At 53.2% G+C, this 18,095-nt stretch overlaps 6 protein-coding genes across 6 annotated transcripts; 5 read left to right on the top strand and 1 right to left on the bottom strand.

Moving 5' to 3' along the window:
• Positions 1 to 407: 407 nt before the first annotated feature.
• Positions 408 to 2,153, top strand: BO72DRAFT_502234 (ADP-ribosylation factor GTPase-activating protein; the record flags this gene model as incomplete). The annotated part of the gene is made up of 6 exons (XM_040949044.1): positions 408 to 473; positions 533 to 668; positions 722 to 905; positions 979 to 1,688; positions 1,743 to 2,060; positions 2,125 to 2,153. 6 exons carry the CDS (start codon positions 408 to 410, stop codon positions 2,151 to 2,153), a joined length of 1,443 nt encoding a protein of 480 aa, XP_040795106.1.
• A 512-nt stretch (positions 2,154 to 2,665) lies between these two features.
• Positions 2,666 to 4,215, bottom strand: BO72DRAFT_502233 (folic acid synthesis protein; the record flags this gene model as incomplete). Its single annotated transcript, XM_040949043.1, has 3 exons — positions 2,666 to 3,659; positions 3,735 to 3,943; positions 4,018 to 4,215. The coding sequence occupies 3 exons, from the start codon at positions 4,213 to 4,215 to the stop codon at positions 2,666 to 2,668; spliced, it is 1,401 nt and encodes a 466-aa protein (XP_040795105.1).
• A 1,166-nt stretch (positions 4,216 to 5,381) lies between these two features.
• BO72DRAFT_453992 (nitronate monooxygenase) lies at positions 5,382 to 7,133 on the top strand. The gene is made up of 4 exons (XM_040946125.1): positions 5,382 to 5,599; positions 5,718 to 5,979; positions 6,085 to 6,586; positions 6,643 to 7,133. Exons 1-4 carry the CDS (start codon positions 5,587 to 5,589, stop codon positions 6,931 to 6,933), a joined length of 1,068 nt encoding a protein of 355 aa, XP_040795104.1. The 5' UTR covers positions 5,382 to 5,586; the 3' UTR covers positions 6,934 to 7,133.
• Positions 7,134 to 10,895: 3,762 nt separating this feature from the next.
• Positions 10,896 to 11,322, top strand: BO72DRAFT_29362 (uncharacterized protein). Its single transcript, XM_040940375.1, has one exon. The coding sequence runs from the start codon at positions 10,980 to 10,982 to the stop codon at positions 11,265 to 11,267; it is 288 nt and encodes a 95-aa protein (XP_040795103.1). The 5' UTR covers positions 10,896 to 10,979; the 3' UTR covers positions 11,268 to 11,322.
• A 2,141-nt stretch (positions 11,323 to 13,463) lies between these two features.
• BO72DRAFT_453990 (cytosine permease) lies at positions 13,464 to 15,879 on the top strand. The gene is made up of 3 exons (XM_040946124.1): positions 13,464 to 14,175; positions 14,265 to 14,481; positions 14,540 to 15,879. The coding sequence occupies exons 1-3, from the start codon at positions 13,942 to 13,944 to the stop codon at positions 15,628 to 15,630; spliced, it is 1,542 nt and encodes a 513-aa protein (XP_040795102.1). The 5' UTR covers positions 13,464 to 13,941; the 3' UTR covers positions 15,631 to 15,879.
• A 967-nt stretch (positions 15,880 to 16,846) lies between these two features.
• tif35 (translation initiation factor eIF3 core subunit g) lies at positions 16,847 to 18,085 on the top strand (the record flags this gene model as incomplete). The annotated part of the gene is made up of 3 exons (XM_040948149.1): positions 16,847 to 16,908; positions 17,020 to 17,653; positions 17,914 to 18,085. Coding segments are annotated over exons 1-3 (822 nt in total), but the record flags the coding sequence as incomplete, so codon positions are not given.
• Positions 18,086 to 18,095: the final 10 nt, after the last annotated feature.

The raw sequence follows: 18,095 nt of genomic DNA, 5'->3' as shown, positions 1-18,095 counted from the left end.
AGCTACGTCAAGGTATGATTTTCATGGATCACTATGAGGAACTCCTGTCAACTCCCTAGGTGAGGAGATATGTGGCAGTCAATTGAGTTGCTGTTTAGCTGAGCCAGGGATTTGTTTGTCTTCGAAGCTCGCGCTTGTTTGTTTGTATGCCTCCTGTGTTTGCCACAACGAGCAAGGTATGGTTGTTGCAGAAGTGCCACTAGCTTAAAGTGAAAAATACCGGGGTGGTACTCAGTCCCAATCCGACCACGTTCGCTCGCTCCTCCCGGGCTGCTTTTTGGATCCTGTCGTTCTCCCTCATCTCCGACCGATCTCCCTCCCTACCCCCTCTCTCCCTTTGTCTTCGACATCTACTCGGATTCTGTCTCCTAATCTGAGTCTTCTCCTTCTATTCAACACCAGCCATCATGTCTGCCTCCAAGGCGGAGTCTCAAAAGATCTTTGAGAAACTCAAGCTGAAACCCGCAAACAAGGTGCGCCGTACCCCTCCCCGCCTAGCAACCGATCTCAGTACTGACTCGATTCCGCACAGATCTGCTTCGATTGTGGCTCCAAGAACCCAACATGGTCCTCCGTGCCTTTTGGTATCTACCTGTGCCTTGACTGCTCGGCCCATCATCGTAACCTGGGCGTCCACATCTCCTTTGTTCGCTCCACGAACCTCGACCGTACGCAACTCCTGACCAACAATCCTATCGTGATGCTAATGACTGGCGCATAGAATGGCAATGGGAGCAGCTCCGGATGATGAAAGTCGGTGGGAACGAGTCTGCCACTAAGTACTTCCAATCGCATGGAGGTTCTGCCGCTCTGGCCAGCAAGGACACCAAGGTCAAGTACACATGCAATGCCGCCGTCAAGTATAAGGAGGAGCTGAAGAGACGGGCCGCTCAGGATGCGCAACAGTGAGTCTCTTGCATGCACATCCCCCATAGCAATTCGTACAGTATGGGGTCTGATCGTACGCTACCTCATTAGGTATCCTGAAGAAGTGGTGATCACCGACATCCCCGTCGGCACCTCGTCCAACGGCTCCAGCACCCCGGCCGGTGACGCTGATGACGATTTCTTCTCCTCGTGGGACAAGCCGTCCATCAAGCGGCCAAGCAACCCTCCTTCCCGCACGGGTACCCCTCCCGTCGTGAGTCGCACCGCATCGCCCTTCCTGAACTCGGGTGCCAACGGCTCGCGCTCCAAATCCCCGCTTTCCGCCTCCGATAAGGACAGCCCTGCTGCCTCTCCCGCGCCGGCCGCTATCCGGGCCAGTGCTGCTGTTCGCAAGACCTCCTCGACCGCAGCTGCGAAGAAGGGCAGTGTGTTGGGCGCCAAGAAGGCCCCCAAGCTTGGGGCTAAGAAGATTGTTAGCGGTGCGGACATGATCGATTTCGACGAGGCGGAGAGAAAGGCCAAGGAAGAGGCTGAGCGCATCGAGAAACTGGGTTACGATCCCGAAGCCGAACGGGCTGAGGCTGAGTCCAAGGCTAAGGCCACCACCGCCGCCGCGCCGATTGCCTCCCCTACCCCCATCAACCCTTCGCGGGCATCTCAGGAACGGAGCTCTGGTGATGTGGAGCGCCTTGGAATGGGCATCGGGAGACTGGGATTTGGACAGACTGTTGGCGCACCGAAGCCTCCTGCTCCGAAGAAGTTGGGCTTTGGCGCTGTTGCTACCAGATCTGCTGCAGATGGTTCGTTCTCCTGTCGATTTGTAGATGTAGTATCGGTTGCTAATAGTCTCACAGACGAGGAACTGAAACAGGCCAAGTCCAGATTTGGCACTCAGAAGGGCATCTCGTCGGATGAGTTCTTTGGACGGGATCGCTTCGATCCTAACGCCCAAGCCGAGGCCAAAGAGCGTCTTCGTCAATTCGATGGAGCCACTGCTATCTCCAGCAACACCTACTTCGGCCGCCCTGAGGACGATCTTCCCGCCGAGAGTGACACCTATGGAGACATCGAGAACGCGGCGAAGGACTTTGTGCGTCGGTTCGGTATCACAGCCGGTGATGATCTCGAGAACCTGACGCAGCTGGTTGGAGATGGTGCCGTCAAGCTACAGGGTAAGTCTTTGTTCTACTCACTTTCTTCGCAGGAAAATCATACTGACAAATTGTTGCTCTACAGGTGCTATACGCAGCTATCTTAACAGCTAAACGAGTCCCTTTTTTTGTCGTACCTAACGCCTTCAATTCCCCGCTTCTCGCACCCATCTTGATCTTTTTGTGTTAGCCAATTCTATCTTCGATCTCCTTCCACATGTGGCGTTTACATCCTCATGAACTTTCTATTCCCCAGATTCGTACCATTCCTAGACAGACAACTAACCCGGTCGACTTTCATCCGGACGTGCAGTGCTTCGCAGGCTGCTAGACCCCGTCGTCACTTGATGCGGTGTAGACCAGACCGGCCTTTGCTCGTCACTCGTTGCTCTTTTTTCTTTTCCCTTGTTCAAAATTACCGTCAACAATTGTTTTGCTACCAGCTTCGAAACGCTCCTTGGGATTCTTGTATATTCGTTGCATATAAGTAGTGTCACTTGCCAGTATTAGGAAACCGCATCAATGTAAACGCCTAGCATTGGGTTCTTTCGATTCATGGGATGCAACCGCACTAAGGACAATCTCGGTCTATATATACGCAAACAATTTTGTTTGGGGGGGGTTTCTTATACGACTCCCCTATAAATGGCATCCGCCACCCTCCCGACCTGCCACATCTCCTTCACATCGTGCACGCGCACGATATCGGCGCCTCCAGCGATACTGGCCGTGACCGTGGCGGCCGTGCCCCAGGTGCGCTCACTGGCCTTAGTCACGCCGGTCAAGCGACCGACGAAGCGCTTGCGGCTCGGCCCCAACAACCAGGGGAAGTACTCGAGGCCTTCGACGGCGGCGCCAGTCCGCAGCTGGGGCAGGTCGCGCAGGAGGGCGAGATCGTGGGGCTCGTTCTTGGCGAACCCAAGGCCGGGGTCGAGGATGATGCGCCAGCGGCGGATTCCGGCGGCCTCGGCGGCGGCGACGCGGTCGCGCAGCTCGCGGCCGACGTCCTGGACGACGCCGTTGGGGTAGTCGGTCAGCCGGGTCATGGTGGCCGGGGTGCCGCGCATGTGCATCAGGATAACGGTGGCGCCGGTGCGCGCGGCGGTGGGCAGCATCTCCGGGTCCAGCAGGCCGGCCGAGACGTCGTTGATGATGTCGGCGCCCGCCGCGACGGCCGCCTCGGCCACCCGCGCCCGGTACGTGTCGATGCTGATGGCCACGCCCGCCGCCTCCGGGATCGCCGTCCGGATGTGCCGGATCGCCGGCACCACCCGCCGCAGCTCTTCAGCCTCCCCGACGGGCTGCGACCCCGGCCGCGTGCTCTCGCCGCCGATGTCGATGATCGTCGCCCCCGCGCGGATCATGCCGCGCACCGTCGCCGTGAGCGCGTCCAGGTCCTGCGGCGAGTGGCGTCCGCCGTCGGAGAAGGAGTCCGGCGTCAGGTTGAGGATGGCCATGATGTGCGTGCGGCGTTTCGGGGCTGTGGAGTGGATGGCTGGGAAGGTGGAGGAGATCGGGGTGGTGGCCACGGGGAAGAGCGTGGGCGGGGCGAGGGATTTCAGGTGCGCGAGGTAGGTGGTGCTGTGGCCGGGGAAGGGCGGGCGTTCGTGGGGGATGAGTCTGGCGGTGATTAGCTTTTCTGTTTGTGCTTGGGTTTGGGTGTCTTGAGGAGGGTCCATCATGGTGAAGACCTACTGACTCAGTGGGCGAAGGACGAAGTCGCGCTCCAGCATCAGTTGGTGTGGGATGCTGAGCCGTTCGTGGGAGAAGATCTGCTGGTCGTACAGGAGGATGTCCAGATCAATAGATCGGGGCCCCTTGTCGATGAGCTTCTTCCTGCCCAGGCCGATTTCAATGGACTGCAGGGTGTCGAGGAGATCCATGGGGCTTAGGCTGGTTTCTACCTGTAGATCGATGTTAAGAACCATTGAGAATGCATTGTTTCTGGGGATTTATGGGCAGAGAGAGATGGACAAACCTCGCACACTCCATTGATGAATGGGTCCTGGTCGAGAACGTACATGGGAGCTGTCTCGAAGAGCGAGCTGGTTCTCTTGACCCGAATACTGGCTCGCTCCATCTCACGACAGGCGGCCTCAATCATCTCGATGCGATCTCCTACGTTGCTCCCAAAGGCGATGAATGCGCGATGCATTGGGGGCTGATGGGCGTCCATGCTGGCGTTGAACAGCGCCTGTCGGCTAGTTGAAACCCGTCTTATGGAAGGTCTGGATGCTAAGCCTTCATGACCGGGTTTCCTCGGTCTTGATGCAAGTAGAGATCGTCTCACCAAAGAAGGTCGGGACTGTACATGTCCTAATTAGGGGTTAGCTAGGGCTATGAAAACTGCGATGTAGAAGGGAAAAAAGTTCACTAGACGCTAAGGGGTTCTAGAAACAAGCATCAACAGGCCATTGGACTGCGAGGGTGGGTCTAAGGGACTCCATACCAGATGTAGACAATTCTCTATGAGGGGCGTGGGTTAGATTTAGTTTCAACGGGCAATTTTGACTGGCAAATAGACCTGCCTCTTCGGTGAGCCTACACTCGAGGAGTAGGCACTTCCACCAGGCCGTCCGAATGACTGGGACAAGCAAATCGAGGCCCCACTGAGCCGGCTCAGTGAACCGGAAGACCGAAGGGCGGTATTCAAAGTGGCAGCATTGCGATACCAAGTGGAAGAGGACCGATATGCCATTCTTCAGGCGCCCAGGACGGAATGCAGCAGAGGTTACCAGCGGCGAATGCGAATGCGTGGGAGAGGGAGAGCGGAATACGTCATGCGTCAGAGCGACAGAGCGACAGAAGCCCGAGCGAGACTTTGGCGCCCCCTCAGTCAGCTGATTTGATGCGGTTGGTGCCTGAGGCATGAAGCGCAATTCTGCCGCGACGCCGCCTCTCTCTCTCTCCCCGCATTTCCACATTTTGCCTTCAGCTAATCGGTGCCAGCGCACGGTCACAAAGTTGAAGCCACTCGATAAGTAAAAAGCACTACTACATTAAACTTCAAGTAGAAAAACAAAGTTGTTGAGTTTCTATAGGAATTTAGTTTAGTATATACAGTACTTGCAACTCTCAACGAAAAGGTAATGCGCTTAGATTGCTTGCTCACCTATATGAGAGTATAGTAGAGTTCCTTTGTACTCAGTATCTGCTTGCTCATGACGCTGAATTGAGGCTGATTGTACGGAGTACACAGTTACACAAACACGAACAGGTACACTAAATAAATCATGTGCTCATGGCCAACAACCCTTGACGGCTGGATGGCCTGAGGCAAGTGTGACGAGGCGGGAGTAGGTAGCCGTCCGTCTGATCGATGATCATCATCTCGACTGGACCGAGGCACAACCCCCGGGGCAATCCTCACTCCTCGGTTCTCCCTCCCCCCTCCTTGTTTGCAATTCTTTATGACTTCTAGTCACAGTTGCTTTCTTTCAAATCCTTTTAAATACTTCTCCTGAGCGTCTTCCATCCCACATCAATTTCCATCTTATCTTGATCTAGCGATACCCACTTTGCAGCTCCGTCCTTCTAGCCCTTGAACATGGCTTCTCCTCGTAAGCTTCCGTCGCTACCTACCCCGGATTCTACCACTGTCACATGTGTGACAGCTGTGGTACCCCCAGACGACTTTTCAAGACCCTTCCTGCTAACCACCACACTTTCAATATACAGAGCAAATCCGTACCACCCTCACCGATCTTTTGAAGATCAACCACCCCATCCTGCTGGCAGGAATGAACGTGGCCGCTGGGCCCAAGTTGGCCGCAGCGGTCACCAACGCCGGTGGCTTGGGAGTCCTTGGAGGTATCGGCTACACCCCCGACATGCTTCGCGAACAGATTGCCGAACTCAAGAGCTTCCTGAAGGACCAGAGCGCACCCTTTGGTGTTGATCTGTTGCTTCCCCAGGTTGGCGGTAGTGCTCGGAAGACCAAGTGAGTAGTGGGACTAGTTTCGCATGTGATTTGCCGATCATCTGGATCGTATGACACGGTCGTCTTGTGGGAAGAACCGGAGTCGCTAATCCTGTCTCTCGTCAGCTACGATTACACCAAGGGCAAGCTCAACGAGCTGATCGATATCATCATCGAGAGTGGCGCAAAGCTTTTCGTTTCGGCGGTCGGTGTGCCCCCCAAGCATGTCGTCGAGAAGCTGCACGGTGCGGGCATCCTCTACATGAACATGATCGGTCACCCCAAGCACGTGCAGAAGGCTCTGGATGCCGGTGCCGATATCATCTGCGCTCAGGGTGGTGAAGGAGGCGGTCACACCGGCAATGTTCCCACGACCATCCTCATCCCCACGGTGGCCAAGCTGTGCCAGGGGCGGAAGAGCCCCTTGACTGGCAAGCCTGTGCAGGTGGTCGCTGCCGGTGGTCTGTACAACGGCAACTCCGTCGCTGCTGCGCTCATGCTGGGTGCCTCGGGAGTCTGGATTGGTACTCGCTTCATCCTCTCCGAAGAGGCCGGCGCTCCCAAGGCTCACCAGGAGGCTGTTCGTACCGCTGGCTTTGAGGACAACGTTCGCACCATCATCTTCACGGTACACTCACCTTTCCAGTGTTAACCCTCGAGTGACATGTGGCTAACAAGGCATAGGGTCGCCCGCTCCGCGTCCGCAATAACGAATACATCCAAAACTGGGAGGAGAACCGACGGGACGAGATCAAGCAGCTGACCTCGAAGGGCATCATCCCCGTCGAGCACGACATGGAGAATCTCCCCGACGATGTCGATGACTCGGTGCTTGAGAACGCGCGCCCTTACCTCATGGGTAAGGTTGCTGCCGTGGTCAACGAGAAAAAATCCGCCAAGGCGATCGTTGACGAGCTTGTGACGGATGCCGCTGCTTTGTTGCAGAACGGCCACAAGATGCTTGCCAAACTGTAGATACCAATTTGCCTGATACCTATGTTGCATATGTTTCCAAAATTTTTGGCCAGTGCTAATCTGCTTCTTTTGCTTCTCGACGATGCTATCATACGCATTATAGCTATTGGTTATGACCCACTGAGTGATTGAAAACCCTTAGGTCTGTCTTAGATTTAGCTTCAATCGACTGGGTGACTACTTGCTAGTACATAAACACATCTCTTTATAAGACTGACGTTTGGTTTCGTAAGGAAAATGGACCGTCCAAATAAGTTGGAATAAGCTGAATATGTATATGTGCTCAGTTCTTCGCCCAGATGGTCCCTGCATAGCGAGTTTCCTTCCTCTTGGATCAGCCTACCTGAAAGATGTTACGTCTCCACCCGTCCAGCAAGTCATTTCTTGCGTCATGTTCATGGTCGAAGCGAACACTGATACTGAACCAGGGAATGCCCATGAGCACATCCAGCTTCTGTCAGCACACGCACCCCACAGCCATACAAGCAGTTATGTTACCACTGCATGCTTCCCCAGGACTGCGGATTCAGCAACGCGGTTCATGACAGGATCATAGAGAGTTGCCTTCTTCAACCGCACAGTACATTACTTGTTCGCATCCGCGAAATGATCTCACAGGACTTACACTTTCGGAGCCAAAGAATGGCAATGAACTTCGAGACGGGCATTTGCTGATCAAAGGCTCCGATACTCAAGACAACACAAGCCGCCATGGCATGGCAGAGGAATTAAAATCTCTTGGAGGAATGTCCACGCCCGACATCTTGTGCTGAGCAGCCAGAGTGATTAGTTACACACGGGGACTCGTTTGCGCTTTAAGGAATAGTAATAGTGTACAGTGCAGTAGGATGCAGACCTCCGCATGTGTTGGTAGCATGAGTCACTTCAAGAATCATAATTCAACAAAGCCCCACGCCGCGGACCGCCTAATCATCGACAGTACAATGGATGATGATGTTCAAGACAGCATAGACACCGTGCCCCGGACCTGCAGAAACATCTGCTTTCCACCGACTTGTCACGATTCGCCCAAAGATGCGCCAGTGGTGATGAGATCAAGAATGCCGCCGATCAGCAGTCAGCCGGGTGGAACATGCAGCCCTAGGCTGATCTGCGATACATGTTTAGCAGAGGAACTTTGAATTTGTAGAATAAAGTGCTTCCAGCCTTGTACTGTACTCATCCAGCATTCCATGTATCTACACACAGAGGCGATGCTCGCTAGTCCCCTGGCTGACACACACAAACAGGCGCCTGGTTCTCGGGTACAGAGGGGCTCACCCTGGCGCAATACGAGAAGCACAAATGGGTTGGGCTGCTTGAAGTTCTAGGGGCTGTCGATGATGGCTTACTACGCTATCTTTTCAGGGTTCAAAAGGGAACGGGTGGGCATCTGCATCCTTTGCTGTTGCGGTGTCCCCCAAGCCATGACACGGTGCGGTACCTTAGTGCTCGCGAGCCGACGGCCCGTAGTAGGGATCGGCATTCCTAGGCTCTGTGTGCTGTGCTGGCACCGTCTCGGGTCAGTCGATCCATGTCATATATACCACCGAGTAAGTTTATGCTAAAAGAAAGTGTGCAGGAAGATCACGGCGGCGGCGGCGGCGGCGGCGGCAACCACTCCTTACACTGGGATGCTGAGAGAAACCTTGACAGGTAATTCTTGCCATGAGATGAACGGCTTGCGAAGGCCGCTCTTTGGCAGCCTACTTCATCTCTGGGCCAGGCTTACAATGAACATCTGATTTTCATGCGGCTCATACTCGCGCCGGGCTATCGTGCTGTGGACCGTTGCATCACCCACCCTCGGTATCATAGTTGTGCTAAGACGAATAATAAGGACGACGTATCCCACTTCAGCATGAGACAGGTCTCGGTCCTGCAATGGCATCAATGGTCGGTTCACTCCAAGGTTCACTTCGCGACGTAGGTACACCCAGCGCCAATCCGGCTTATGACCGTCCAAGGGCGCGCCAAAGCAGCCGGTCGATGTCTAGCGCATGAATCCGCGGACACGAGTCCAGAAACTAAGAAGAGCAATGCATACAGTACAGACCCTACCGAAACTGAATCTATACGGACCTACCACTCGTTCTGGGAAGGATGCGCCGATGCAATCCCATGAACGTGACAAGGAGAAGGACATCGATTAGTGGATAGTCAGGACGGGCACGGGACGGGGGTATCGCCCCGATCTCCGGCGATCGTGTACATGTCCCGATCCTTTTCTAAATGAGAATGAGGACTTGTCGCAATAGAAAAAGGGGGACGATGAAAGAAGGAGAGCACGTACTTTCAAACGTTGACGACACTAGACAACCGGGCTAAGCTCGCGGAAGCGGCACGCGCCTCGGATACATTCCGTTGGCGTCTTAGGTTTAGAGTACATAGCTTTAGAACCTCCAGGCAAAAAGAAAAAGTCGATGTCGGTGTTAAGCTTTAGAGCTAAGATTCATTTCTCGGAGGAGTCGGAGAAAATGGACTCGTTGAGGAATGGCTCTTCGGATTTTAGACTTTCTGAGATGCAGGCTAGCCTGGATGTGGTATGATTCCAGGAACGATGTCGGCGGCCAGCCTACCTCGCGGGAAATGAGATCCCGGGTTGAGACTCATATCGCTAGATGCTGGGTCTACGGGAACGTAATCAGTCTACTCGGCGGATAGGTTGTTGTTACATAGATGATGCGTAGTTGACACAGCCGACAGTTAGAGAGTGTGGTTTGAGTTTGTACGAAGTAGATCTTGTGGATGGTTTAGGTATTAAGGGTCAAGCGGAAGGGAGTCAGAAGTCTATATATACACTAAAGGTACGCAGCTATATCTCAGATGCACGGGATCGGACATCGGCCCCCGGATCTGTCGACCTATATGCGCGGTGGATATAGTCGTTACATATATTTATTAGTGATTCTGAAATGCTATCTCGCATTGATGAGCTGGCGCTACAGGGATCCCATGAAGCGAACAATGTCGGCTACTTGACTCTAACCCACGCCGTTAACGCCATCTTATTATTAGTGCCCTACATGAAGGAGACAGCGACGCACATGTTAGCGGCTGCAGTCTGCCAGTTCGAGGGCTAACAGCCGACACTAACCGGGATGTCTCCTTGCTGTAGGTCGTCCACGGAAGTCTCTCCATGCGGATCTCCATCGCATCGATAGGCCTCTTCCTCGTGCAATTTAATTGAGAGGAAACCTCCAATTAGACTAGGTAATGCTACACCACCACGCAACACTCCCTGCTTGTCTGCCGATAGTCCACCTTCGCGTTACATAGTACTCCGTATTGAAGGTATTGGTGGTGGTACTATGTGCGGTACGTACCTAGTAACTATAGCATGTCAAAAATCTTCCACCAACCGCCTAGTCAGCCCAATCACATCGACCCCGAAACTAAGGTACAGAATGACTGATCTAGCGGCCAGCCCGCTCAGCAAGAACAATTAGATCCAGTGCCAGCGGTTCGGGTCTAGTTCTGTTCTTTCATCGGCTCGGCAAAGTACCCGCTGACTAACGGAGCGGAAAGAGAGGAAATACTCGGTGGAAAAAGCTCTCACATCCTCCATGATTAGAGGTTCAATTGGGGAACCTGACTCAATTGAATGGGAGTGATAGGATGGACCAAATGCTATATGCACGCGAATGAGAAACTCGGGTCTTCAAGTTTGCTCGGGAACCCGAGCCGAGGAGGGTACAAGGTACAGGATGGTGGTGGCTGCAGTGGAAACGGTTCAAACCCGCGCGTGCTGCGCTGTCCTGTCACGCGCGCCCGCCAAGCCTGATGAGAGAGAGAGTTTTCCTCGGGAAAAGAAGCAAGAAGAAAATTCATCTCCAGGGCTAAAATGGGGACTTGGAGGAGGTTTAGATGGATCTTAAGGCGGGTCCAGATTTTTTTTTGTCTTCTTCTTCATCTCGTAGGGGTGGGCAGTTTGGAATGGCTGGAGGAAGGATCCATATCAAGAACTCGATCATTGTAAGGCCAGTCAACGCCTTCATGCACTCCGCAAGTAAAGTGTCCCTTGAAGCGCGAGTCGAGAATTCCCAATGTTTCGTGGCATCAAGAACATGACAACCGTCTGCAGTCTATCCTGGTGCCTGGTTCAATTGTGGATTGCAATTAGTAGTCTAGCTCTTGTCAACGTTACGGCATATCCGGGCCCTGATGCCTTTCCTTCTCCCTTCATGCTTGCTCTTTTTAGAATGGCAGCTCCGACAGCAAGCAAGCTCGCACCAATGGTAAAACGAGGCGCCGCTACCGAAGTTTCGGTTGCCTTGGGTGTGCTTGGCTTGCTGGATGAAATGGATAATTCCCGCAAGGCGTTTTCTTCCTAACACCGGTCGTATACTGTTTGTCGCGAACGGGAAGCAAGGAGCTTGGGTTCATCGGGAAATTGAATAAAAATTCGAGTTTTGGTGTATGTAGGGGCAGTGACAAACACAATTTCAAGCACAGGTGGTGAGTTGCTCAATTGAGGTAACGTCCTCGACTGCTTCCTTATGCACAATTGCACATCCTGAGCGGAGCGAATGATCGACGCGACTCATGACGGTGGCCCTGAGAGGATTCCCCATACTTAGATTAAAAGAGGCGAAGGGATGATGTTGGGGAGCATCAGAATTGCCAGGCGTCTCAGAGGGCCGGAAGGTGACAGAAGCCGACAGTTTCGACTCTCGAGTCATCATTACGCTGGTCTGGGCGATTAGAGGCAAAAAGCTAGGAAGAATACGGGAGAACGGAAACGGCGGAGTGGGGTGGTTTTTTTCTTGCACCGGAATCTGGTGGAGTGCGAAGTTCGTGGAGATCCACATGTTAATGCTCGACGGTACGGGTACAGTGCGGTACCTGAATTGCATGGTTGATGACAGTCTGAAGACTTACAGAGCACGACAGAGTTACCAGCGCCACCAGAGACGACGAGGTGTAAAGCCATCGCACGGATAGATGAATAGGGTCGGAATGCTATACTAATAGGGGACAGACCTCCAGACGCTAGACGCCGCTGAGCAGGGGACGGAAATTGCCATGTTGCAACATCAAACAGGATCTGTCCCTTCCGAGCTGACTATGTCGACATCCCTATAGGAGATTGCGGCCGAAGTGCATCCAGAACCTCCTTTGTCTTGCTCATCTACGGAGTAGTTAGATGCAAAATCGCCATCTCTGGGATAGATTAATCGCAGGTAGGTGAACTAGGTTATGTCCAGAAAGGACAATGCAGTTATTAGGTCGTGGCCCTTGTAGCTGAGCTGGCAGCAATCTAATAACTCTTGCGCTAAAGACTGGTATCAGGCAATGGCTGACCCCCGGAAATATCCCTGCCTGGACGGGTGAAGTCGCAGTACTAAGGTACTAGTAGTATTAACTTCCTTAAGTTCTTATCTCATGCTGCAGGCGACCAATCACCAAGAGGCGTGGCCAGTTGCGAAATGAACCGCCACGTTCCAATCAAGCAGCGTCGATGAGCCGGGGGGTGAATGCGCCAAGTCGCACGCATCTCTTGGTGCTATTGCTTGTCTGAAGCTTCGCTATCTGATAACGATGGATGACGGCGATCCCCGCGACCTGTCACGTAGAGAGGCCGCAAGCACGTAGGTTCCCGAAGGCGTGGGGTAATCGCAGAGTCTGGGGAAGAGATAGGATGGTGCCGTAAGGGCCATGCACTGGAACGGGAGGACTGGAGAATGCTGGACACCCTCAGTGAGGGGGTTTGCCCACTACTCCAGATCCCTGTCGCAAACGCATGGAGCCGCGGGCATAGTCTGACGACGGACATGTCTAGTCTTATTAGCACAAGCCATGCGTTGGACCAGCGTATTATTGTATTGCAGAGGGCCATTAGTCAAGTCACTGAGGATGAATACGTGCGTGAGTGGCAAGAATGATCACCCAGGAGAGTATGAGTAGTCAAGACTCATCGGCGATGGCCGAATAATGAGAAGCATGATATCAGCATGAAGCAGATGTTCACCCCGTCTGAGGTAGGAGAAGATAAAGATGGAAGGGGAAGGCTGATATGGATAGAGTGCGACAGATAAGGACTGGAGGGCAGTTTGGCAGCAAGAGGAAGGACCGACTTCAAGCTGAGTTGTTTGACCACGATTTCCATCCTCATCTAGACCTGACGGTACCTGACCTGTATGTACGAACAAGCAACTAAGACCAATACATAACGGACTGTTATCATTATCAAATCACTCAGGGTTGGAGCCCAGATAGTGTCCCTTATTGCCTATCACCAGACGAGGTCTTATCAAGGGGTGGAACTCATTGCCACAGACCCCACTGTGTAGCAGAGTTTTGCGGGCCAATCCCGCCACGAGGGCTGTTGAATTCTGTAATCCATGTGGTGCTTATGTCCAACTTCCATCCAATGAAAGATTTTGTGGCTGAGCATTACACGGCATGATTGGGACAGGGCATAAGCTTGTGCGCACTAGGGCTCAACCAGGACCCAGTTGGTTCTGTGGGGCATTTTCCACCTCTTCTCGAAACCGGTGCAGTGCACCGTTTCCATACCATGGGCTCTCACTTGCAACACGCGACACTGATCCTGAATCCACGGGCCGGTTTCTTTTTTCTTTTTTTTTTTTCTTTTTTCCCTTAATCATCTTTTTCCCGTTTCTTCTTTGAGTTACGCGGTCGCGGCGGTTTTCCGACTCGGAAGCGATCATTACATCGATCTGGATCCGGTGGGCCTTCGCTCGTCTCGGACTGGTGTGGGTGTAACTGTGTGGTGGGTAAGAAATTATTCGCCATGCCTCTCAGAAAATCACTTATTAGACGCTTCGATCCCACCCCTCCTACAGAGAAAGAAAGAAAAAAGAAAGAAAGATGTGGTCGTCGTTTCGTCTTTCCTCGTCCCTCCCCCTCCCCCCTTGAGTTTATACTCAATACTCGAGCTTTTCAAGCTCTTGTATATACCAATCAACCTCAACCTCGAGTCTTTAGTACTCAACCCTTTCAATCTAACAATCTTACACGCCGTTGAGATATACGCGTTACATCATGTTCGGTGGTATCGATTCGGAACGGGACCTTGAAAAGGCTCCCCAGGTGGCCAAGGCGCCTATGGATGACAGCAGCGATGGCGCTGTCCCTGGGGAAAGCTTCATGTACGGCAACTCGGTCTACGCAAAGCTTCAGCGGCTGGCTGGAAAGTTCAACATTGAACAACGAGGTGTCGAGCGTGTCCCCGAGAACGAACGGACGGATACCTCGTACTTCAACATCAGCAGCATGGTGTGTACCTAGTCTACTGCATAATGCTTTTGTCTTGCTGGCTCTCCGCCGGTGCTCACAAGACCGCCTCCCAAACTGACCCCTCGCAGTGGTTGGCAGCCAACATGGTGGTTAGTTCGTTCGCTATCGGTATCTTGGGACCTGAGAGCTTCGGGCTTGGCTTCGTTGACTCCATCCTCGTCTGCCTTTTCTTCAACCTGATCGGTGTCTTGACTGTCTGCTGGTTCTCTTGCTTCGGTCCCGCTTTTGGTCTCCGTCAGATGGTTCTATCCAGATTCTGGTTTGGGTACTGGCCAACAAGATTCAGTAAGAATCCCTCGCCTCTAAGCTTCAGACACGGCGTGCTAATCCAATCGCCGCGCAGTCGCTCTTCTGAATGTCTTGTCCTGCCTGGGTTGGTCTGCGGCCAACTCTATTGTCGGCGCCCAGTTGCTCAATGCCGTCAACAGCGACGTTCCTGGTTTTGCAGGCATTTTGATCATCGCCGTCTGCACACTCTTCGTTACTTTCGCTGGATACAAGGTCGTTCACTTGTATGAGTTCTACAGCTGGATCCCAACCTTCATCGTCTTCATGATTGTCTTCGGCATGTTTGCTCACTCTGGGGATTTCTGGAACATTCCCATGGGGACCGGGGCCGCTGAGATCGGCTCTGTCCTGTCCTATGGTGCAACCGTCTATGGTTTTGCTACGGGATGGACCAGTTATGCCGCTGATTATACCGTTTATCAGCCCTCGGACCGCAGTCGCCGCAAGGTTTTCCTGGCTGCTTTTGGTGGCTTGATCCCTCCTCTCCTCTTTACTCAGTTCCTGGGCATCGCTGTCGCCACTGCGGCCATGGTTAACGATGGAAACAACAAGTACGCAACTGGTTATGCTCAATCTGGAAACGGAGGCATCATCTGGGCTATTGTGGAACCTCTCGGCGGATTCGGCAAGTTCTGTCTGGTTATCCTCGCCCTCTCCATTATCGCCAACAACTGCCCCAATATCTACTCCGTTTCTCTCACGCTTCAGGTCTTGAGTCACCAGACTCAGAGAGTTCCTCGTTTTATCTGGGTGTTCCTGGCCTCGTGCGTCTCTGTTGCCGTTGCTATCCCTGGATACTCGCACTTCGAGGAAGTTCTCGAGAACCTGATGGACTTCATCGCCTATTGGCTGGCTATCTATTCCGGTATCGCTATCGCTGACCACTTCACTGTTCGCCGTGGCTTTGGTGGATACCGTCCCGAGCACTACGACAAGCCCGAGAAGCTTCCTTACGGCTTCGCGGCTTGCATCTCTTTCGCCTTTGGCGTCGTCGGCATGGTCACCGGTATGAGTGAGACCTGGTTCGTTGGACCCATCGCCAAGCGCTCGCATGGTGGTGATATCGGTTTCGAATTGGCCATCTTGTTTTCGTTCGTCGTGCATGCTATCGTCAGACCTATCGAGCTGAAAAAGTTCGGTCGGTAAATGCGTGCAACTTTCTTACTGTCTTTTCATATACAACAATTTGGGAATGGGTTTTCTTGGGAATAGGCTATCGTCTCTTTTTTTTTCATGTCTGTTATGAGGAATCAGCTTGTCTATGGTGGTTCCCAAGTGGAACCAGACGGCTTCCGTCATGCTAGCTGGTGTTTTGTACATAGATATTATTGTTGATTCTAATAACTCCCGTGCAGATGAGCCGGGAAGTCGAATACGAATGAAGTCATCATGAAAGTTCCTGCTCCGAGACTGAATTTTTCTAAGGACGTTATCATTGTCTAGCAATGTCGTTTCTGCAGCACATGATTTGTAGACACACATTGTTGCTTTCTACCTCGAAATCCTAGGTATAGCAAACCCTCGCAACATCTAGATCCAGGGTGACTTGCACCAACTCCAACCCAGATCGAAGCCTGCGATTGGAACATCAACGACGACTACTCGACCTTGATGCCTCTTCCAGGCCATGCAGGATAACTTCACGTGGTAATCGATAATAGATCGTTCCTCCCGGTGCATCTGCCTCTACGGCGAGCCCTCAATCTGCAATTATGGCTGGGATAGAGCCAGCATGGCCCATCATTCAGGCAGTACCAGATGCGAAGAATTGTAACCCGGTGATGGAAGCATGTCCCAGAGCATCTGTAATGGCAATGCATCGGTGACCGATGGTTGCTTGATGAGGTAGCAGTGCGCATGTTCATATACCAGTCATATTTGAGGAGTCGAAGATTAGTACTCACTCTCCTGGTGAGTAAGTATGTTAATATCTCAGCTCTTTACTTACTGCTCACCATCTACTGTGGTCTCCTCAAGTTCATCGTCAGCTTTCGACACGTCTACAGCATTACTCTATCTATTATACCGTCGAGGCTGGCTGTAGTTGATTTGACTTAAGATACGTCTGTAGACGAGTGTGGCCAATTGTGACTGAATTATCTGTCTACAAGATAACTGATGTAATGAGCAGAGCAGTCAAGCGAGGGTTCACTGTCCTTAAGGCGTAAACATTGTGTTGATGAACCTCATCTAATGGTTCGTTCGCATGTCTTCCCTCGCCCAAGAGCGACGGCCCTCACGTGATAAGTGACCAAGCACCAGCCACGGCAGGCTGCGCCACTTGCAAATTGCCGCGCCGCGAACAAATCCACAACGGATTCATTCGCCTTTCATTGTGAAATCCAGAAAACTAGCAACCCAAGGCCCATACGCAACCCCCCTCTTTCCATCACACATACCACCCACAATGTCTAAGCTAGGAAAGTAAGCATCTCGAAAGCCCCCAGTTGTCATTTTCGCTTGACCCCCCAAAAGCAAAGAACCCTCTTTCCATCGAACCCCATTTCATCTGACAATATTTTTTTCCCTGTCTAGCCGCGCCGACTGGGCCGACGACGAGGAGTTTGACGACCCCTCCGCCCTCCCCGCACAGCAGATCACGACGAACAAAGATGGCACCAAGACCGTGGTCTCGTACCGCTTCAACGACGAGGGCAAGAAAGTGAAGGTCACCCGCCGCATCAAGACCACCGTGGTGCGGGAACACGTCAACCCCCAGGTCGCCGAGCGCCGCAGCTGGGCCAAGTTCGGCCTGGAGAAGGGCCACGCCCCGGGCCCCTCCTTCGACACCACCTCCGTGGGTGAGAACATCGCCTTCCGCCCCAGCATCAACTGGAAGATCCAGGCCCAGGAGGAGGAGAAGAACCCGGAGAAGGGCAGCATGAAGGACCAGCTCAAGGACAAGAAGGTCAAGTGCCGTATCTGCAGCGGCGAGCACTTCACCGCGCGCTGTCCCTTCAAGGACACCATGGCTCCCGTCGACGAGCCCGCCGGCGGTGCCGGTGGCGTCGAGGGCGGCGCCGACGAGGGGGCCGCCGCCGCCGGCGGCCTGGGCGCGACCTCCGGCAGCTACGTGCCTCCTCATCTACGGAAGGGTGCCGCCGGCGGCGGCGAGCGCATGGCTGGCAAGTTCGAGAAGGACGATCTGGCGACTTTGAGAGTTACGAACGTAAGTCATCTTCTTTGCTTTTGCTGCGTTACTACTTTTTTTCCCCCTTCCTCTCTTTTCTGCGGGGGTGGGTGGGGTGTGGGATGAGCAGGCGGTTCTGTGTGTCTGTGTTGGCGACGGTGACGACTACACGCATACGCATACACCCCACCTACTCACTCAAATCCCTTCAAGGGAATTCTCACCTCCCGCGGAAAAGAACCGGGGAAAACTGTTCGCACCCCATTGCAAACAAACTCAAAGACTAACAACTGCAACAGGTCAGCGAGTTGGCAGAGGAAGGCGAGTTGCGGGATCTGTTCGAACGCTTCGGTCGTGTCACCAGAGTCTTCCTGGCCAGAGACCGGGAGACCCAGAGAGCCAAGGGTTTCGCCTTCATCAGCTTCGCGGACCGCAGCGATGCTGCCCGTGCCTGCGAGAAAATGGATGGCTGTAAGCTTTC

The sequence above is a fragment of the Aspergillus fijiensis genome (genome assembly GCF_003184825.1).
Source record: "Aspergillus fijiensis CBS 313.89 unplaced genomic scaffold BO72scaffold_115, whole genome shotgun sequence".
NCBI classification, from domain to species: domain Eukaryota; kingdom Fungi; phylum Ascomycota; class Eurotiomycetes; order Eurotiales; family Aspergillaceae; genus Aspergillus; species Aspergillus fijiensis.
Note: the sequence above shows the minus strand (reverse complement) of the source record. Positions and strands in the feature narration are given on the sequence as shown.